This window comes from Neofelis nebulosa, chromosome X, assembly GCF_028018385.1.
Source record: "Neofelis nebulosa isolate mNeoNeb1 chromosome X, mNeoNeb1.pri, whole genome shotgun sequence".
NCBI lineage: Eukaryota > Metazoa > Chordata > Mammalia > Carnivora > Felidae > Neofelis > Neofelis nebulosa.
In genome coordinates this window covers 32821615-32844268 of record NC_080800.1, presented here as the reverse complement: position 1 = coordinate 32844268, position 22654 = coordinate 32821615, and the positions used below count along the sequence as shown (strand labels likewise).

Genomic DNA, 22654 nt, shown 5'->3' with positions numbered 1-22654 from the left:
AGTCGCTCCACCCACCCATGCCCCATCCACACACAGGCTCAGGATCTCCCAAGGTGGAGGGAGAAGGTGGGAGGTGGATGGGACCCCTGGAAAACACAAAAAGCAATCTTCTCCTTATAAATGCTGAAGGTATATGGGGGTGGGGTGGAGTGGGGTGGGATGGATGGAGCCCTGGTGAATATGGATGGGAGCCTGTGCCATGATAAAAGTATAAAAACATGACCTGACAGTCACAGTTGGGTTGCCTCTGGAGAAAGCAGAGGGAATGGGATTGGGAGGGATTAAAATAAAGGGTTGTTAAATTTTACTAGAAAATCTTTAGTTTACTAATATAAGCAAATATTAATGTTTGTTAACATTTAAAAAAATTTTTTTTACACTTATTTTTTGAGAGACATAGAGCACAGGTTGGGGAGGGGCAGAGAGAGGAGACACAGAATCCTAAGCAGGCTCCAGGCTCTGAGCTGTCAGCACAGAGCCTGACACAGGTCTGGAACTCACAAACCGTGAGGTCATGACCTGAGCCAAAATCAGACGCTTAACCAACTTAGCCACCCAGGCACCACTAGTATTTGTTGACAGTAACTGGGGAGCAAGGTGGAGACCCCAGAAGCCAGCATGGCAGAGTATCTCTTCAACAACCTACCCAGGGCAACGGTGATAAACTGAGCCTTAGACTGGCTTTCCCATAGACAGGGGAGTGAGTTCGTAGGTCACCAAACTGGACATGCTTATTGCCCTTACAAAACATCCAAATATATTTTTTCCTTCAATTGTGCCCTTTCCATTAAAGTACATGGTACCCCCCCCCCCCAAAAAAAAAAAATCAAAATTACCTTTTTAGAAGGGCTGAAGAATGCCTGGACAAGACTGAAGCTCAAATTTGTGATATTGAATATGAAGTAGAATAAACCCCCTTGAAAGTTAAGCCAGTGAATCTGGCTGCGTTGAAGAACGTGGGGGAGAGTTGAAGCTGGGAGTCCAGTCAGGAGATATTGCAGCCAGGCCAATGAAAGACATTGGTATCTGAACTGGAGCAGAGGCTCATGAAATGGAGACCAATTCTAGTTGGATTTGGATAAATCAATAGGATCTGCTCATGGATCAAAGGTGAAGAATGAGAAATGAGGAAAATAACATAGATTCTGATATTAGGACTTGAACACCTGGGTAGACAGTAGTGCTATTTATTAATTTGGGGACTTTTGCTGGAGGCATATCTGACATGGAAAGGTGGGAAAGCATATCATGTAAAATTTGAGATGCCCATTTTTTTAAGAATATAATTTATTGTCAATTGTTTCCATACAAACACCCAGTGCTCATCCCCAAAACTGCCCCCCTCAATGCCCATCACCACTTTCCCCTATCCCCCACCCCCATCTACCCTTAGTTTGTTCTCAGTCCTTAAGAGTCTCTTATGTTTTGCCTCCCTCCCTCTCTATAACTTTTTTTCCCTTCCCCTCTCCCATTGGTTTCTGTTAAGTTTCTCAGGATCCACATAAGAGTGAAAACATATGGTGTCTGTCTTTCCCTGTATGGCTTATTTCACTTAGCATAATACCCTCCAGTTCCATCCATGTTGCTACAAAGGGCCAGATTTCATTCTTTCTCATTGCCACGTAGTATTCCATTGTGTATATAAACCACAATTTCTTTATCCATTCATCAGTTGATGGACATTTAGGCTCTTTCCACAATTTGGCTATTGTTGAGAGTGCTGCGATAAACATTGGGGTACAAGTGCCCCTATGCATCAGTACTCCTGTATCCCTTGGGTAAATTCCTAGCAGTGTTATTGCTGGGTCATAGGGTAGGTCTGTTTTTAATTTTTTGAGGAACCTCCACACTGTTTTCCAGAGCGGCTGCACCAATTTGCATTCCCACCAACGGTGCAAGAGGGTTCCCATTTCTCCACATCCTCTCCGGCATCTATAGTCTCCTGATTTGTTCATTTTGGCCACTCTGACTGGCGTGAGGTGATATCTGAATGTGGTTTTGATTTGTATTTCCCTGATGAGGAGCGACGATGAGCATCTTTTCATGTGCCTGTTGGCCATCCCGGATGTCTTCTTTAGAGAAGTGTCTATTCATGTTTTCTGCCCATTTCTTCACTGGGTTATTTGTTTTTCAGGTGTGGAGTTTGGTGAGCTCTTGATAGATCTTGGATACTAGCCATTTGTCCGATATGTCATTTGCAAATATCTTTTCCCATTCCGTTGGTTGCCTTTTCGTTTTGTTGGTTGTTTCCTTTGCTGTGCAGAAGTTTTTTATCTTCATAAGGTCCCAGTAGTTCATTTTTGCTTTTAATTCCCTTGCCTTTGGGGGTGTGTCGAGTAAGAAATTGCTACGGCTGAGGTCAGAGAGGTCTTTTCCCGCTTTCTCCTCTAGGGTTTTGATGGTTTCCTGTCTCACATTCAGGTCCTTTATCCATTTTGAGTTTATTTTTGTGAATGGTGTGAGAAAGTGGTCTAGTTTCAACACTCTGCATGTTGCTGTCCAGTTCTCCCAGCACCATTTGTTAAAGAGACTGTCTTTTTTCCATTGGATGTTCTTTCCTGCTTTGTCAAAGATGAGTTGGCCATACATTTGTGGGTCTAGTTCTGGGGCTTCTATTCTATTCCATTGGTCTATGTGTCTGTTTTTGTGCCAATACCATGCTGTCTTGATGATGACAGCTTTGTAGTAGAGACTAAAGTCTGGGATTGTGATGCCTCCTGCTTTGGTCTTCTTCTTCAAAATTATTTTGGCTATTCGGGACCTTTTGTGGTTCCATATGAATTTTAGGATTGCTTGTTCTAGCTTCAGGAAGAATGCTGGTGCAATTTTGATTGGGATTGCATTGAATGTGTAGATAGCTTTGGGTAGTATTGACATTTTGACAATATTTATTCTTCCAATCCATGAGCAGAGAATGTCTTTCCGTTTCTTTATATCTTCTTCAATTTCCTTCATAAGCTTTCTATAGTTTTCAGCATACAGATCTTTTACATCTTTGGTTAGATTTATCCCTAGGTATTTTATGCTTCTTGGTGCAATTGTGAATGGGATCAGTTTCTTTATTAGTCTTTCTGTTGCTTCATTATTAGTGTATAAGAATGCAACTGATTTCTGTACATTGATTTTGTATCCTGCAACTTTGCTAAATTCATATATCAGTTCTAGCAGATTTTTGGTGGAGTCTATCGGATTTTCCATGTATAATATCAGGTCATCTGCAAAAAAGTGAAAGCTTGACTTCATCTTTGCCAATCTTGATGCCTTTGATTTCCTTTTGTTGTCTGATTGCTGATGCTAGAACTTCCAACAGTATGTTAAACAACAGCATTGAGAGTGGACATCCCTGTCGTGTTCCTGATCTCAGGGAAAAAGCTCTCAGTTTTTCCCCATTGAGGATGATGTTAGCTGTGGGCTTTTCATAAATGGCTTTTATGATGTTTAAGTATGTTCCTTCTATCCCGACTTTCCCAAGGGTTTTTATTGAGAAAAAAAAAAAGAGGTTAGAGTGGGAGAGAGCCAAAGCCTAAGAGACTCTTAAAAATTGAGAACTGAGGGTTGATGGGGGGTGGGAGATGGGTATTGAGGAGGGCACCTTTTGGGATGACCACTGGGTGTTTTATGGAAACCAATTTGACAATAAATTTCATATATTGAAAAACAAAAGAAGAGATTATATAGGGGCGCCTGGGTGGCGCAGTCGGTTAAGCGTCCGACTTCAGCCAGGTCACGATCTCGCGGTCCGTGAGTTCGAGCCCCGCGTCAGGCTCTGGGCTGATGGCTCGGAGCCTGGAGCCTGTTTCCGATTCTGTGTCTCCCTCTCTCTCTGCCCCTCCCCCGTTCATGCTCTGTCTCTCTCTGTCCCAAAAATAAATAAAAAATGTTGAAAAAAAAAAAAAAAAAAAAAAAAAAAAAAAAAAAAGAAGAGATTATATAGAACGTAGAATAGCAGTTAGCTACAAAACAATGCAAATACGAGTTTATAGAACAAGTTTTTATATTAATACCTATAAAAATACCTAGCATAAAAAAGGTGATCAGTAAAAATACACAAATGAATAAATGAGAGCTAATCACTGATACTAAGTAAGAACTTCTTGTCTAGGAGTGCCTGGCTGGCTCAGTCGGAGGAGCATGTGACTTTTGATCTCAGGGTTGTGAGTTTGAGCCCCATGGTGGGTGTAGAGATTACTACAAAAAATAAATTAAAAAAAAAAAAAAGAACTTATTGCCTACTACTAGCTGTGTAACTATTCTGTAACATTTTTAAACGATGACAGGAGTTCAAAGTCAAAACAAATAGTTTTCATAGACTATAACACTGGAACTTTCACTTGTTGATTCTGCATGTGTTATGAATAATACTGTGATGGGGCGCCTGGGTGGCGCAGTCGGTTAAGCGTCCGACTTCAGCCAGGTCACGATCTCGCGGTCCGTGAGTTCGAGCCCCGCGTCAGGCTCTGGGCTGATGGCTCGGAGCCTGGAGCCTGTTTCCGATTCTGTGTCTCCCTCTCTCTCTGCCCCTCCCCCGTTCATGCTCTGTCTCTCTCTGTCCCAAAAATAAATAAAAAACGTTGAAAAAAAATTTAAAAATAATACTGTGATGGTTGCTTCCACATGTCAACTTTACTGGGCCATAGAGTACCTAAATATTTGGTCAAACATTCTGGGTGTATCTGTAAGGGTGACATTTTAATTGGACAAGGATGACCTTTCTCATCCCTTCTATTCAATAAAGTACTGGGAGTCCTAGCCAGATCATTCAGTCAAGAAAAAGAAATAAAACACATCGAAATTGGAAGGAAGAAGTAAAACTGTCTCTATTTGCAGATAACATGATATTATATATAGAAAACCCTCCCAGTGCCTGTGTAGCTTAGTTGGTTAAGCATCCGACTCTTGACTTCAGCTCAGGTCATGATCTCATGATCTCATGGTTCTTGGGATTGAGTCCCACCTCGGCTGGTTTGGGATTTTCTGTCTCCCCCTCTCTCCCACCCCTGCTCATGCATGCACATGCACTGGGGCTCTCTCTTTCAAAATAAATATATAAACATTTAAAAGAAATAGAAGAAAACCCTGAAGACTTCAGCCCAAAACTGTTAGAACTAATAAACAAATTCAGTAAAGCTACAAGATACAAAATCAATATACAAAAATCAGTTGCATTTCTATACACTAACAACCACCTATTAGAAAGAGAAATTAAAAACAATCCCATTTGGGGCGCCTGGGTGGCTCAGTCGGTTAAGCGTCCGACTTCGGCTCAGGTCACGATCTCACGGTCCGTGAGTTCGAGCCCCGCGTCGGGCTCTGGGCTGATGGCTCAGAGCCTGGAGCCTGCTTCCAATTCTGTGTCTCCCTCTCTCTCTGCCCCTCCCCCGTTCATGCTCTGTCTCTCTCTGTCTCAAAAATAAATAAACATTAAAAAAAAAACAAACAAAAAACAATCCCATTTGTAATTGTAACAAAAATAATAAAATACTAGTAATAAATTTTACCAAGGAGGTGAAAAATCTATACAATGAAAACTATAAGACATTGATGAAAGAAACTGAAGACACAAATTAATGAATACATATTTCATGGTCACAGACTAGAAGAATTAATATTTTTAAAATGTCCATACTCTTTGAAGCAATGTAGATTCAGATTCAAGGTAGTTCCTATCAAAATTCTAATGGTATCTTTAACAGAAGTAGAATAAACAATCCTCAAATTTGTATGGAAACACAAAATAACTCAATCAGCCAAAGAAATTTTGGAAAAGAATAACAAAGCTGGAGGTATCATGCATTCTGATTTCATATTGTTTCACAAAGCTATAGTAATCAACACAATATGGAATTGGTATAGACACATAAATCAATGAATCAGAATACAGAGCATAGAAATAAGCCCATAAATAGTCAACTAGTTTATGACAAAAGAGGCAAGAATATACAATGGATAAAGAATAGTCACTTCAACAAATGGTGTTGGAAAAATTATACAGTTACACACGAAAGAAACTGGATCCCTATCTTAAAGCACACACAAAAATCAACTCTAATTGGATTAAAATTTGAATATAAGAACTGAAACCATCAAATTCCTAGAAGAAAACATAGGGGGTAAGTTTCTTGACATTAGTCTTAGTAATGACTTTTTGGATTTGACACCAAAAGCAAAGGCAACAAATTAAAAAATAAACAAGAGGAACCATCAAGCTAAAAAACTTCTGCTTAGCAAAGGAAACAGTTAACAAAATGAAAAGGCAATGTATGGAATTTTCTTTAAAAAGAAAATAGTTGCAAATCATCTCTCTGATAAGGGGCTAATATCCAAAATATATAAAGAACTCATACAATTCAGTAGGAAAAAACTGATTTAAAAAATTACGGAGAAACTGAATAGAAATTTTTTCCCAAGAAGACATCCAAATGGCCAACAGGTACATGAAATGATATTCAACATCATTCATAGTGAGGGAAATGCGAATCAAAACCACAATGAAATATCATCTCATACCTGTTAGAATAGCTATCACCAAAAAGACAATAATAAGAAATAATAAGCACTGGTGAGGTCGTGGAAAAAAGGGACCCTTGTGCACTGTTGGTGGGAAGGGAAATTGGTACAGCCACTTTGGAAACTAGTATGGAGATTCCTCTACGAAAAATAGTATGGCAATTCCTCAATAAATTATAAATAGAACTACTCATATAAATACTACTATGAACTACTAAATACAATATGCACTACTAGTAATAAAAATAGAACTAGATCCAGTATTTCACTTCTGGGTAAATATCCGAAGAACCTGAAATCACTACCTCAGAAATATATCTGCACCTTCATGTACTGAAGCATTATTTATAATAGACAAGGCATGGAAATGACCTTAGTATCTATCAATGGATGAGTAAAGAAATTGTAACATATATACAATGGAATATTATTTAGCCATAAAAAAGGGAGAACCTACCAATTGTGGCAGCATAGATGGACTTTGAGGGCATTATGCTGAGATAAGCCAAACAGTGACAAATACTTTATGATTTCACTTATAAGTGGAATCCAAAAAACCCAAACCCACAGAGAACATATTGGTGGTTGCCAGAGATGGGGGGTGGTGATGGGGAGTAGGGGAAATGGGTAAAGGTGGTCAAAAGATAAAAATGTCCAGTTGTAAGATAAATATGTTTAGGGGATGTAATGTACAGCATTGTGCCTACAGTTAACAATACCGTATTGTATATTTCAAAGTTGTTAAAAGAGTAAATCTTAACAGTTCTTATCATAAGACAAAAAAATTGTAACTGTTTGAAGTAATTAGTGTTAACAAACTTATTGTGGCAATCATTTGGCTATATATATGTGTGTGTGTATATATATATATATATATATATATAATCATTATGTTGTACATCTTGGACTAATACAATGCCTATATGTCTCAGTAAAACTGAAAAAACACCTTGCCTTAAAAAATTTTGAATTGGTAGATTGGGTGAGTCTCACCCCTGGGAGGGCAATCAGCTGAAGGCCGGAAAAGAACAAAAAAGCTGACCCTCCCTTGAGTAAGAGGGAAATCCTCCTCCCTGACTTCCTTCAATCCGGGACATTAGTATTTTCTAGCCTTCAAACTTAAACTGAAAATCAATTCCTCATGGTTCTTAATGCTGCTGGCCATCATCTCCACTGAGTCTCCAGTTTGCTGACTGTAGCTCCTGGGACTTGTCAACCTCTATAATTGCATGTACCAATTTCTCCCCCATCCCAATTAATTAATTAATGTAGTTAGTTTTAATTTAAATTCCAGTTAGTTAACATACAGTGTAATGTTATTTTCAGGTGCACAAGTTTGTGATTCAACACTTCCATACAAGCCAAGTTCTTATAATTAGGTGTATATGTGTGTGTGTATACATATATATATATATATATATATATATATATACTATATATACACACATTCATATATACATGTATTCTTTCTGGAGAACCCTAACACAGATACTGACTAGAAACATTTCATTTTATGGTCCTATAATCATATTTTTTAAAAACATGATCTGCTCTAGGGGCACTTGGGTAGCTCAATCAGTTAAGTGTCCGATTTCAGCTCAGGTCATGATCTTGCAGTTTGTGGCTTCAAGCCCCACGTCAGGCTCTGTGCTGACAGCTCAGAGCCTGGAGTCCACTTTGGGTTCTGCATCTCCCTCTCTGCCCCTCCCCTGCTCATGCTCGTTTTCTTTCTCTCTCTCTTTCTAAAATAAATAAATATTTAAAAAAATTATAAAAAACATAATCCGCTCTAAAGTTTTTCCATTCTATGTTTGGATTTAATTTTATATTCCTACTAAAGAAAAAAAATGGATGGAATGTTTTTGTTTATACATATACATATTTTCTTTGTGGAAATTTGAGGTCCTAGTCCATGCTTATTTGTTGATTTTCTCTTAGAAGAGTTGATTTTTATGTCTTATGTTTCTCTTAGTTATATATTTTACTGTTACCTACTTCCCTAGGAGGTAATGATGAGGGATGAAATATCTGAGATACGCTCTTAGCACCCGTTAGTACATGGTACACATAAAACTATTCAATGACATTATTATTTAAAATATTTACAGAGTCAAATTGTAGGGTTAATTTCATTATTAAATATTGGGAATATAATAAGGAAATATTCCACAAAATCAAGACTTCTTTAAATAGATTCTTACAGTGAAGTCTACAATGGAATCACACAAGGAAATTTTGCAAGTCTACAATTCTATGAAGACAAAGCACTTGTGTTAAGCAAATATGGAATAAAATTTTATATCATTGAGAACTGATCATGTAGTTCTTTTCCAGTTCTAGTGTGTGATTTTCTCATTAAAATCAACTTATTGTATGGCCAACTAATCTTTAGCAAAGCAGGAAAGAATATCCAATGGAATAAAGACAGTCTCTCCAGCAAGTGGTGCTGGAAAAACTGGATAGCGACATGCAGAAAAAATGAACCTGGACTACGTTCTTACACCATACGCAAAAATTAACTCAAAATGGATGAAAGACCTAATTTGAAGACAGGAAGCCATCAAAATCCTCTAAGAGAAAGCAGGCAAAAACCTCTTTGATCTTGGCTGCAGCAACTTCTTACTCAACATGTCTCCGGAGGCAAGGGAAACAAAAGCCAAAATGAACTATTGGGACCTCATCAAAATAAAAAGCTTCTGCACAGTGAAGGAAACAATGACCAAAACTAAAAGGCAATTGACAGAATGGGAGAAGATATTTGTAAACGACATATCAGATAAAAGGTTAGTATCCAAAATTTATAAAGAACTTACCAAACTTAACACCCAAAAAACAAATAATCCAGTGAAGAAATAGGCAGAAGACATGAATAGACACTTCTCCAACGAAGACATCCAGATGGCCAAGTGACATATGAAAACATGCTCAACATCACTCATCATCAGGGAAATACAAATCAAAACCACAATGAGATACCACCTCACACCTGTCAGAATGGCTAACATTAACAACTCGGGCAACAACAGACGTGGGTGAGGATGTGGAGAGAGAGGATCTCTTTTGCATTGTTGGTGGGAATGCAAGCTGTTGCAGCCACTCTGGAAAACAGTAGGGAGGTTCCTCAAAACACTAAAAACAGAACTACCCTATGACCCAGCAACTGCACTACTAGGTATTTATCCAAGGGATATAGGTATGCTGTTTTGAAGGGGCACATGCACCCCCATGTTTATAGCAGCACTATCAACAAGAGCCAAAGTATGGAAAGAGCCCAAATGTCCATAGATGGATGAATGGATAAAGATGTGGTATACACACACACACACACACACACACACACACACACACTGGAGTATTGCTTGGCAATCAAAAAGAATGAAATCTTGCCACTTGCAACTATGTGGATGGAACTAGAGAATATTATGCTAAGTGAAATTAGTCAGAAAGACAAAAGTCATAGGACTTCACTCATACGAGGACTTTAAGATACAGAACAGATGAACACAAGAGAAAAGAAGCAAAAATAATATAAAAACAGGGAGGGGGACAAAACATAAGAGATTCTTAAATATGGAGAACAAACAGGGTTACTGGAGGGGTTGTGGGAGGGGGGCTAGGGTAAATGGGTAAGGGGCATTAAAGAATCTACTCCTGAAATCATTGTTACACTATATGCTAACTTGGATGTAAATGAAAAAAAAATTAAATTAAAAAAATCAATTTATCAAGTAGACGGCGTTATTATTCCATTTCTTTACAGAATCAACAATTACCTTCTAGAGAAGTTTATACTGGGACATTTGATACTTGATTCTTTGCTTTCTTCATAAAAACTGATTATAAAATAGTATAAACTTCCAAAGAGGAATAAAAAGACCCCCCCCCCCAAGGTGCATCAGTTAGAGCCATTGGATTAATCCTTTCCGTGAAAATAGGCATTTTATACTAATTTTATTTGAGAGCAATTATAATAATGTGTCACTATCTTGTATCTTGAGAATGGAGGCCACGTTTGATTCTTCTGTAGATCTCCAGAATCAAACAGTGTCTGATATATATTTGGAGTACATAAATGGTTGTTCAATTAATACACAAATTAGGTATAGATACTACCTACATTGATCTTATATTTTCCACTATAATATCCATGAATTCTAAGAATATATTGTTTTTTTAAATTTCCATACAAATGTGTAATATCTTGTATGTATGCACTTGCAACAATAAGGGGGGAAAGACGGCAGTTTTGTGTTTGTTTGGTCTGCTTCTCCCCTAGGCTGCAAACCCCCCTGGAACAGACACTTCTGTCTTTGTTACTAATGTATGCTCAAGTCACAAATCAGTGCCTGGGCTATATTAGGTAATCAATAAATATTTGTTGAATGAATGAATAAGAGGCAATTTGAAATCAGTGGTATTCCTTACCACTGTGGCTCATTTTGTAGAACATACCTGAGAGATTAAAAATAAATAAATAAAAGGCTTGCTGAGTGGCAATGAAAGTACAGATGAGGTTGGAGAGGAGGAACACAACCACATGGTTAGTAGTGCTTTCTTTAAGAATACACCCAGGTGAAAAAAAAAAGCACCTAGGTGGGGTGTCTGGGTGGCTCATTTGGCTAAGTGGTGGACGCTTGTTATCAGCTCAGGTCATGATCTCACCATTGGTGAGGATGAGCCCCACATCTGGCTCTTCACTGGCAGTGTGGAGTCTGCTTGGGATTCTCTCTCTGCCCTTCTGTTTGCTCTCTCTCTCTCAAAATTAATAAATCAACATTAAAAAATACTTATGAATGCAACTAAACCTTTTGTTTCCTGTGAGAGAAAAGAGAAACCTGAATTTACCCAGGAGGAAGGGAATTAGCAGGCCAGGTAAAAGGGAGTGAGCAAATCCAGGATGTCAGTGAAGAGATCACTGACATTGTCCATATTGGGATCCAGACAGGGCAGAAGGAATGTGTTTTTAAAACTAAGCTGAAAGTTTGTGAAATGGGAGAGAATAAAGGGAATGAGGAACAAATGCAAAAACAGTGGAAGATCGAGAGGTAGAAAGACTCGCTGAGATTTTGGAGGTGCTGTTCTGCCGGCAGAAAAATCTGAACCTGACCACGAATAGGAGAGAAGTGAAGTCACTGAAACTAGTAAGGTCTAGGAACTGAGTGAGGAGGCTATCAGAAGTGTCAACATCATGGATGTTGAGCCACAGAGGATAGCTGCCATCCAAATAAAGCCTTATGATACTAAATATACCAATGATACCACAAAAGCACCGTATTTAATGCACAATCACATCAGGACAGTATTCATGTAAATTGTTCAAAGAAACCATGCATGTGATTAACTCAAAACCGTTGCCCTTACATTCATGAGTAACATTTTAAAATATTAAAATGCTCAGCGCAGTGTCTCCCTGTTCTCCCTGTGTCACCCAGGCTCCTTAAAACCTCGAACAGCGCTCGAGCTCCACCCCGCCCCGGCCCCGCCCCCTAGCCCCTCCACAGTCCCGGGGCCCTTTCCCTCGGACCACAAAAATCCTTTAACGGATCCTCACCCCTCTCCCAACTCCTGGGTAATGGACGGACCTTCCAGTTCCAGCCCAGAGCTCCAGAGCTGCTAGGCCAGGAGTGATGAAACTATGAAATTAGATTGTGGTGATGGTTGCCTAACACCATGAATATACTATAAACCATGTAGATACTTTCAAAAGGTGAATGTTATAGCATATGAATTGTATCTCAAGAGTTATTTTATGAATGTTTGGAAAAAACAGGTAAAAAATAAAAAATCCTGTGGTTTTTTCTCATGAAATATATTCACATATCACAGCAATATATTAAACTATATTAAATATATATTTAAAAAAGATAGTTTTAAAAATGGCTTCAAGACAGCGTGGAGCTGCTCTGGGCCTCGTGCCTCACGCAGGCACAGATGGCACGTTGAACACGGCGCCCCGCCCACCACCCCTCCCCCGCCTTCGTGACCACGCCCCTTCACGTAACGGATTCGCGTAACGGATTCAAACCCCCACCTCCGGAGTAACGGACTTCATTCCAGCCGCATCTCGGAGACTGCCGCCAGGCCTGCCTGGTCGGCTACTCTGAAAAAGCGCCGGAGACCCGCCGCCACCGCCTTCCGCCTCGCCGCCCTCGTTTCTGAGCCGCCTTCGCCTTCACCTTGGTGCCAGCGCCGCCAGCCATGGCCACCGCGCCGTCCTCTCAAGTGCGCCAGAACTACCACCCCGAATGCGAGGCCGCCATCAACAGCCAGATCAACCTGGAGCTCTACGCCTCCTACGTGTACCTGTCGATGGCCTTCTATTTCGACCGCGCCGACGTGGCCCTGGAGAATTTCTCCAAGTTCTTCCTGCGCCAGTCCCACGAGGAGAGCCAGCATGCCGAGAAGCTGATGCAGCTGCAGAACCAGCGTGGGGGCCGCATCCGCCTCCACGACATCGTGAGGCCTGACCGCGACAACTGGGAGAGCGGCCTCAACGCCATGGAGTGCGCCTTTCACCTGGAGAAGAGCCTGAACCAGAGCCTGCTCGACCTGCACCAGCTGGCCACCGACAAGAACGACGCCCATCTGTGCAGCTTCCTGGAGACCAACTACCTGCACGAGCAAGTCAAGGTCATCAAAGAGCTGGGGGGCTACATCACCAGCCTGCGCAAGATGGGGGCCCCGGAAACCGGCATGGCAGAGTACCTCTTTGACAAGCTCACCCTGGGCAACAGCGACAAGCACTGAGTTGGGACTGCCTTCCCATAGCCACAGGGTGCATGGTGACTTCCCCTGGTCACCATGCCGGGCATGCATTTTGCAGTATTGCGCTTGCAAATCCAGTTTCTTCTTCCAGTTTTGCCATAAATAAATAAAGTTATTTGGTTTCAATACAGTTATTTGGTTCCTAAAGAAATAAAGGTCCTCTGGGTGATTTGTGTGTGGAAATTTCTCACCTTTCCAGGAGTCGCTCCACCCACCCATGCCCCATCCACACACAGGCTCAGGATCTCCCAAGGTGGAGAGAGAAGGTGGGAGGTGGATGGGACCCTGGAAAACACAAAAAGCAATCTTCTCCTTATAAATGCTGAAGGTATATGGGGGTGGGGTGGAGTGGGGTGGGATGGATGGAGCCCTGGTGAATATGGATGGGAGCCTGTGCCATGATAAAAGTATAAAAACATGACCTGACAGTCACAGTTGGGGTTGCCTCTGGAGAAAGCAGAGGGAATGGGATTGGGGAGGGATTAAAATAAAGGGTTGTTAAATTTTACTAGAAAATCTTTAGTTTACTAATATAAGCAAATATTAATGTTTGTTAACATTTAAAAAAAATTTTTTTACACTTATTTTTTGAGAGACATAGAGCACAGGTTGGGGAGGGGCAGAGAGAGGAGACACAGAATCCTAAGCAGGCTCCAGGCTCTGAGCTGTCAGCACAGAGCCTGACACAGGTCTGGAACTCACAAACCGTGAGGTCATGACCTGAGCCAAAATCAGACGCTTAACCAACTTAGCCACCCAGGCACCACTAGTATTTGTTGACAGTAACTGGGGAGCAAGGTGGAGACCCCAGAAGCCAGCATGGCAGAGTATCTCTTCAACAACCTACCCAGGGCAACGGTGATAAACTGAGCCTTAGACTGGCTTTCCCATAGACAGGGGAGTGAGTTCGTAGGTCACCAAACTGGACATGCTTATTGCCCTTACAAAACATCCAAATATATTTTTTCCTTCAATTGTGCCCTTCCATTAAAGTAACATGGTACCCCCCCCCCAAAAAAAAAAAATCAAAATTACCTTTTTAGAAGGGCTGAAGAATGCCTGGACAAGACTGAAGCTCAAATTTGTGATATTGAATATGAAGTAGAATAAACCCCCTTGAAAGTTAAGCCAGTGAATCTGGCTGCGTTGAAGAACGTGGGGGAGAGTTGAAGCTGGGAGTCCAGTCAGGAGATATTGCAGCCAGGCCAATGAAAGACATTGGTATCTGAACTGGAGCAGAGGCTCATGAAATGGAGACCAATTCTAGTTGGATTTGGATAAATCAATAGGATCTGCTCATGGATCAAAGGTGAAGAATGAGAAATGAGGAAAATAACATAGATTCTGATATTAGGACTTGAACACCTGGGTAGACAGTAGTGCTATTTATTAATTTGGGGACTTTTGCTGGAGGCATATCTGACATGGAAAGGTGGGAAAGCATATCATGTAAAATTTGAGATGCCCATTTTTTTAAGAATATAATTTATTGTCAAATTGTTTCCATACAACACCCAGTGCTCATCCCCAAAACTGCCCCCCTCAATGCCCATCACCCACTTTCCCCTATCCCCCACCCCCATCTACCCTTAGTTTGTTCTCAGTCCTTAAGAGTCTCTTATGTTTGCCTCCCTCCCTCTCTATAACTTTTTTTCCCTTCCCCTCTCCCATTGGTTTCTGTTAAGTTTCTCAGGATCCACATAAGAGTGAAAACATATGGTGTCTGTCTTTCCCTGTATGGCTTATTTCACTTAGCATAATACCCTCCAGTTCCATCCATGTTGCTACAAAGGGCCAGATTTCATTCTTTCTCATTGCCACGTAGTATTCCATTGTGTATATAAACCACAATTTCTTTATCCATTCATCAGTTGATGGACATTTAGGCTCTTTCCACAATTTGGCTATTGTTGAGAGTGCTGCGATAAACATTGGGGTACAAGTGCCCCTATGCATCAGTACTCCTGTATCCCTTGGGTAAATTCCTAGCAGTGTTATTGCTGGGTCATAGGGTAGGTCTGTTTTTAATTTTTTGAGGAACCTCCACACTGTTTTCCAGAGCGGCTGCACCAATTTGCATTCCCACCAACGGTGCAAGAGGGTTCCCATTTCTCCACATCCTCTCCGGCATCTATAGTCTCCTGATTTGTTCATTTTGGCCACTCTGACTGGCGTGAGGTGATATCTGAATGTGGTTTTGATTTGTATTTCCCTGATGAGGAGCGACGATGAGCATCTTTTCATGTGCCTGTTGGCCATCCGGATGTCTTCTTTAGAGAAGTGTCTATTCATGTTTTCTGCCCATTTCTTCACTGGGTTATTTGTTTTTCAGGTGTGGAGTTTGGTGAGCTCTTGATAGATCTTGGATACTAGCCATTTGTCCGATATGTCATTTGCAAATATCTTTTCCCATTCCGTTGGTTGCCTTTTCGTTTTGTTGGTTGTTTCCTTTGCTGTGCAGAAGTTTTTTATCTTCATAAGGTCCCAGTAGTTCATTTTTGCTTTTAATTCCCTTGCCTTTGGGGGTGTGTCGAGTAAGAAATTGCTACGGCTGAGGTCAGAGAGGTCTTTTCCCGCTTTCTCCTCTAGGGTTTTGATGGTTTCCTGTCTCACATTCAGGTCCTTTATCCATTTTGAGTTTATTTTTGTGAATGGTGTGAGAAAGTGGTCTAGTTTCAACACTCTGCATGTTGCTGTCCAGTTCTCCCAGCACCATTTGTTAAAGAGACTGTCTTTTTTCCATTGGATGTTCTTTCCTGCTTTGTCAAAGATGAGTTGGCCATACATTTGTGGGTCTAGTTCTGGGGCTTCTATTCTATTCCATTGGTCTATGTGTCTGTTTTTGTGCCAATACCATGCTGTCTTGATGATGACAGCTTTGTAGTAGAGACTAAAGTCTGGGATTGTGATGCCTCCTGCTTTGGTCTTCTTCTTCAAAATTATTTTGGCTATTCGGGACCTTTTGTGGTTCCATATGAATTTTAGGATTGCTTGTTCTAGCTTCAGGAAGAATGCTGGTGCAATTTTGATTGGGATTGCATTGAATGTGTAGATAGCTTTGGGTAGTATTGACATTTTGACAATATTTATTCTTCCAATCCATGAGCAGAGAATGTCTTTCCGTTTCTTTATATCTTCTTCAATTTCCTTCATAAGCTTTCTATAGTTTTCAGCATACAGATCTTTTACATCTTTGGTTAGATTTATCCCTAGGTATTTTATGCTTCTTGGTGCAATTGTGAATGGGATCAGTTTCTTTATTAGTCTTTCTGTTGCTTCATTATTAGTGTATAAGAATGCAACTGATTTCTGTACATTGATTTTGTATCCTGCAACTTTGCTAAATTCATATATCAGTTCTAGCAGATTTTTGGTGGAGTCTATCGGATTTTCCATGTATAATATCAGGTCATCTGCAAAAAAGTGAAAGCTTGACTTCATCTTTGCCAATCTTGATGCCTTTGATTTCCTTTTGTTGTCTGATTGCTGATGCTAGAACTTCCAACAGTATGTTAAACAACAGCATTGAGAGTGGACATCCCTGTCGTGTTCCTGATCTCAGGGAAAAAGCTCTCAGTTTTTCCCCATTGAGGATGATGTTAGCTGTGGGCTTTTCATAAATGGCTTTTATGATGTTTAAGTATGTTCCTTCTATCCCGACTTTCCCAAGGGTTTTTATTGAGAAAAAAAAAAAGAGGTTAGAGTGGGAGAGAGCCAAAGCCTAAGAGACTCTTAAAAATTGAGAACTGAGGGTTGATGGGGGGTGGGAGATGGGTATTGAGGAGGGCACCTTTTGGGATGACCACTGGGTGTTTTATGGAAACCAATTTGACAATAAATTTCATATATTGAAAAACAAAAGAAGAGATTATATAGGGGCGCCTGGGTGGCGCAGTCGGTTAAGCGTCCGACTTCAGCCAGGTCACGATCTCGCGGTCCGTGAGTTCGAGCCCCGCGTCAGGCTCTGGGCTGATGGCTCGGAGCCTGGAGCCTGTTTCCGATTCTGTGTCTCCCTCTCTCTCTGCCCCTCCCCCGTTCATGCTCTGTCTCTCTCTGTCCCAAAAATAAATAAAAAATGTTGAAAAAAAAAAAAAAAAAAAAAAAAAAAAAAAAAAAAAGAAGAGATTATATAGAACGTAGAATAGCAGTTAGCTACAAAACAATGCAAATACGAGTTTATAGAACAAGTTTTTATATTAATACCTATAAAAATACCTAGCATAAAAAAGGTGATCAGTAAAAATACACAAATGAATAAATGAGAGCTAATCACTGATACTAAGTAAGAACTTCTTGTCTAGGAGTGCCTGGCTGGCTCAGTCGGAGGAGCATGTGACTTTTGATCTCAGGGTTGTGAGTTTGAGCCCCATGGTGGGTGTAGAGATTACTACAAAAAATAAATTAAAAAAAAAAAAAAGAACTTATTGCCTACTACTAGCTGTGTAACTATTCTGTAACATTTTTAAACGATGACAGGAGTTCAAAGTCAAAACAAATAGTTTTCATAGACTATAACACTGGAACTTTCACTTGTTGATTCTGCATGTGTTATGAATAATACTGTGATGGGGCGCCTGGGTGGCGCAGTCGGTTAAGCGTCCGACTTCAGCCAGGTCACGATCTCGCGGTCCGTGAGTTCGAGCCCCGCGTCAGGCTCTGGGCTGATGGCTCGGAGCCTGGAGCCTGTTTCCGATTCTGTGTCTCCCTCTCTCTCTGCCCCTCCCCCGTTCATGCTCTGTCTCTCTCTGTCCCAAAAATAAATAAAAAACGTTGAAAAAAAATTTAAAAATAATACTGTGATGGTTGCTTCCACATGTCAACTTTACTGGGCCATAGAGTACCTAAATATTTGGTCAAACATTCTGGGTGTATCTGTAAGGGTGACATTTTAATTGGACAAGGATGACCTTTCTCATCCCTTCTATTCAATAAAGTACTGGGAGTCCTAGCCAGATCATTCAGTCAAGAAAAAGAAATAAAACACATCGAAATTGGAAGGAAGAAGTAAAACTGTCTCTATTTGCAGATAACATGATATTATATATAGAAAACCCTCCCAGTGCCTGTGTAGCTTAGTTGGTTAAGCATCCGACTCTTGACTTCAGCTCAGGTCATGATCTCATGATCTCATGGTTCTTGGGATTGAGTCCCACCTCGGCTGGTTTGGGATTTTCTGTCTCCCCCTCTCTCCCACCCCTGCTCATGCATGCACATGCACTGGGGCTCTCTCTTTCAAAATAAATATATAAACATTTAAAAGAAATAGAAGAAAACCCTGAAGACTTCAGCCCAAAACTGTTAGAACTAATAAACAAATTCAGTAAAGCTACAAGATACAAAATCAATATACAAAAATCAGTTGCATTTCTATACACTAACAACCACCTATTAGAAAGAGAAATTAAAAACAATCCCATTTGGGGCGCCTGGGTGGCTCAGTCGGTTAAGCGTCCGACTTCGGCTCAGGTCACGATCTCACGGTCCGTGAGTTCGAGCCCCGCGTCGGGCTCTGGGCTGATGGCTCAGAGCCTGGAGCCTGCTTCCAATTCTGTGTCTCCCTCTCTCTCTGCCCCTCCCCCGTTCATGCTCTGTCTCTCTCTGTCTCAAAAATAAATAAACATTAAAAAAAAAACAAACAAAAAACAATCCCATTTGTAATTGTAACAAAAATAATAAAATACTAGTAATAAATTTTACCAAGGAGGTGAAAAATCTATACAATGAAAACTATAAGACATTGATGAAAGAAACTGAAGACACAAATTAATGAATACATATTTCATGGTCACAGACTAGAAGAATTAATATTTTTAAAATGTCCATACTCTTTGAAGCAATGTAGATTCAGATTCAAGGTAGTTCCTATCAAAATTCTAATGGTATCTTTAACAGAAGTAGAATAAACAATCCTCAAATTTGTATGGAAACACAAAATAACTCAATCAGCCAAAGAAATTTTGGAAAAGAATAACAAAGCTGGAGGTATCATGCATTCTGATTTCATATTGTTTCACAAAGCTATAGTAATCAACACAATATGGAATTGGTATAGACACATAAATCAATGAATCAGAATACAGAGCATAGAAATAAGCCCATAAATAGTCAACTAGTTTATGACAAAAGAGGCAAGAATATACAATGGATAAAGAATAGTCACTTCAACAAATGGTGTTGGAAAAATTATACAGTTACACACGAAAGAAACTGGATCCCTATCTTAAAGCACACACAAAAATCAACTCTAATTGGATTAAAATTTGAATATAAGAACTGAAACCATCAAATTCCTAGAAGAAAACATAGGGGGTAAGTTTCTTGACATTAGTCTTAGTAATGACTTTTTGGATTTGACACCAAAAGCAAAGGCAACAAATTAAAAAATAAACAAGAGGAACCATCAAGCTAAAAAACTTCTGCTTAGCAAAGGAAACAGTTAACAAAATGAAAAGGCAATGTATGGAATTTTCTTTAAAAAGAAAATAGTTGCAAATCATCTCTCTGATAAGGGGCTAATATCCAAAATATATAAAGAACTCATACAATTCAGTAGGAAAAAACTGATTTAAAAAATTACGGAGAAACTGAATAGAAATTTTTTCCCAAGAAGACATCCAAATGGCCAACAGGTACATGAAATGATATTCAACATCATTCATAGTGAGGGAAATGCGAATCAAAACCACAATGAAATATCATCTCATACCTGTTAGAATAGCTATCACCAAAAAGACAATAATAAGAAATAATAAGCACTGGTGAGGTCGTGGAAAAAAGGGACCCTTGTGCACTGTTGGTGGGAAGGGAAATTGGTACAGCCACTTTGGAAACTAGTATGGAGATTCCTCTACGAAAAATAGTATGGCAATTCCTCAATAAATTATAAATAGAACTACTCATATAAATACTACTATGAACTACTAAATACAATATGCACTACTAGTAATAAAAATAGAACTAGATCCAGTATTTCACTTCTGGGTAAATATCCGAAGAACCTGAAATCACTACCTCAGAAATATATCTGCACCTTCATGTACTGAAGCATTATTTATAATAGACAAGGCATGGAAATGACCTTAGTATCTATCAATGGATGAGTAAAGAAATTGTAACATATATACAATGGAATATTATTTAGCCATAAAAAAGGGAGAACCTACCAATTGTGGCAGCATAGATGGACTTTGAGGGCATTATGCTGAGATAAGCCAAACAGTGACAAATACTTTATGATTTCACTTATAAGTGGAATCCAAAAAACCCAAACCCACAGAGAACATATTGGTGGTTGCCAGAGATGGGGGGTGGTGATGGGGAGTAGGGGAAATGGGTAAAGGTGGTCAAAAGATAAAAATGTCCAGTTGTAAGATAAATATGTTTAGGGGATGTAATGTACAGCATTGTGCCTACAGTTAACAATACCGTATTGTATATTTCAAAGTTGTTAAAAGAGTAAATCTTAACAGTTCTTATCATAAGACAAAAAAATTGTAACTGTTTGAAGTAATTAGTGTTAACAAACTTATTGTGGCAATCATTTGGCTATATATATGTGTGTGTATATATATATATATATATATATATATAATCATTATGTTGTACATCTTGGACTAATACAATGCCTATATGTCTCAGTAAAACTGAAAAAACACCTTGCCTTAAAAAATTTTGAATTGGTAGATTGGGTGAGTCTCACCCCTGGGAGGGCAATCAGCTGAAGGCCGGAAAAGAACAAAAAAGCTGACCCTCCCTTGAGTAAGAGGGAAATCCTCCTCCCTGACTTCCTTCAATCCGGGACATTAGTATTTTCTAGCCTTCAAACTTAAACTGAAAATCAATTCCTCATGGTTCTTAATGCTGCTGGCCATCATCTCCACTGAGTCTCCAGTTTGCTGACTGTAGCTCCTGGGACTTGTCAACCTCTATAATTGCATGTACCAATTTCTCCCCCATCCCAATTAATTAATTAATGTAGTTAGTTTTAATTTAAATTCCAGTTAGTTAACATACAGTGTAATGTTATTTTCAGGTGCACAAGTTTGTGATTCAACACTTCCATACAAGCCAAGTTCTTATAATTAGGTGTATATGTGTGTGTGTATACATATATATATATATATATATATATATATATATATACTATATATACACACATTCATATATACATGTATTCTTTCTGGAGAACCCTAACACAGATACTGACTAGAAACATTTCATTTTATGGTCCTATAATCATATTTTTTAAAAACATGATCTGCTCTAGGGGCACTTGGGTAGCTCAATCAGTTAAGTGTCCGATTTCAGCTCAGGTCATGATCTTGCAGTTTGTGGCTTCAAGCCCCACGTCAGGCTCTGTGCTGACAGCTCAGAGCCTGGAGTCCACTTTGGGTTCTGCATCTCCCTCTCTGCCCCTCCCCTGCTCATGCTCGTTTTCTTTCTCTCTCTCTTTCTAAAATAAATAAATATTTAAAAAAATTATAAAAAACATAATCCGCTCTAAAGTTTTTCCATTCTATGTTTGGATTTAATTTTATATTCCTACTAAAGAAAAAAAATGGATGGAATGTTTTTGTTTATACATATACATATTTTCTTTGTGGAAATTTGAGGTCCTAGTCCATGCTTATTTGTTGATTTTCTCTTAGAAGAGTTGATTTTTATGTCTTATGTTTCTCTTAGTTATATATTTTACTGTTACCTACTTCCCTAGGAGGTAATGATGAGGGATGAAATATCTGAGATACGCTCTTAGCACCCGTTAGTACATGGTACACATAAAACTATTCAATGACATTATTATTTAAAATATTTACAGAGTCAAATTGTAGGGTTAATTTCATTATTAAATATTGGGAATATAATAAGGAAATATTCCACAAAATCAAGACTTCTTTAAATAGATTCTTACAGTGAAGTCTACAATGGAATCACACAAGGAAATTTTGCAAGTCTACAATTCTATGAAGACAAAGCACTTGTGTTAAGCAAATATGGAATAAAATTTTATATCATTGAGAACTGATCATGTAGTTCTTTTCCAGTTCTAGTGTGTGATTTTCTCATTAAAATCAACTTATTGTATGGCCAACTAATCTTTAGCAAAGCAGGAAAGAATATCCAATGGAATAAAGACAGTCTCTCCAGCAAGTGGTGCTGGAAAAACTGGATAGCGACATGCAGAAAAAATGAACCTGGACTACGTTCTTACACCATACGCAAAAATTAACTCAAAATGGATGAAAGACCTAATTTGAAGACAGGAAGCCATCAAAATCCTCTAAGAGAAAGCAGGCAAAAACCTCTTTGATCTTGGCTGCAGCAACTTCTTACTCAACATGTCTCCGGAGGCAAGGGAAACAAAAGCCAAAATGAACTATTG

General features: G+C 39.4%; 2 protein-coding genes across 2 annotated transcripts in view; one reads left to right on the top strand and one right to left on the bottom strand.

Moving 5' to 3' along the window:
• PRRG1 (proline rich and Gla domain 1) overlaps window positions 1-22654 on the bottom strand; it is a 496749-nt gene that overhangs the window by 273223 nt on the left and 200872 nt on the right. The gene's annotated exons all lie outside the window — the stretch shown is intronic.
• LOC131503054 (ferritin heavy chain-like) lies at window positions 12528-13421 on the top strand. The gene has a single exon (XM_058714395.1). The coding sequence runs from the start codon at window positions 12706-12708 to the stop codon at window positions 13252-13254; it is 549 nt and encodes a 182-aa protein (XP_058570378.1). The 5' UTR covers window positions 12528-12705; the 3' UTR covers window positions 13255-13421.

Bases quoted from the DNA above. Each gene is read 5' to 3' on its own strand.
- LOC131503054 (XM_058714395.1), top strand. From the start codon at position 12,706: ATGGCCACCGCGCCGTCCTCTCAAGTGCGCCAGAACTACCACCCCGAA.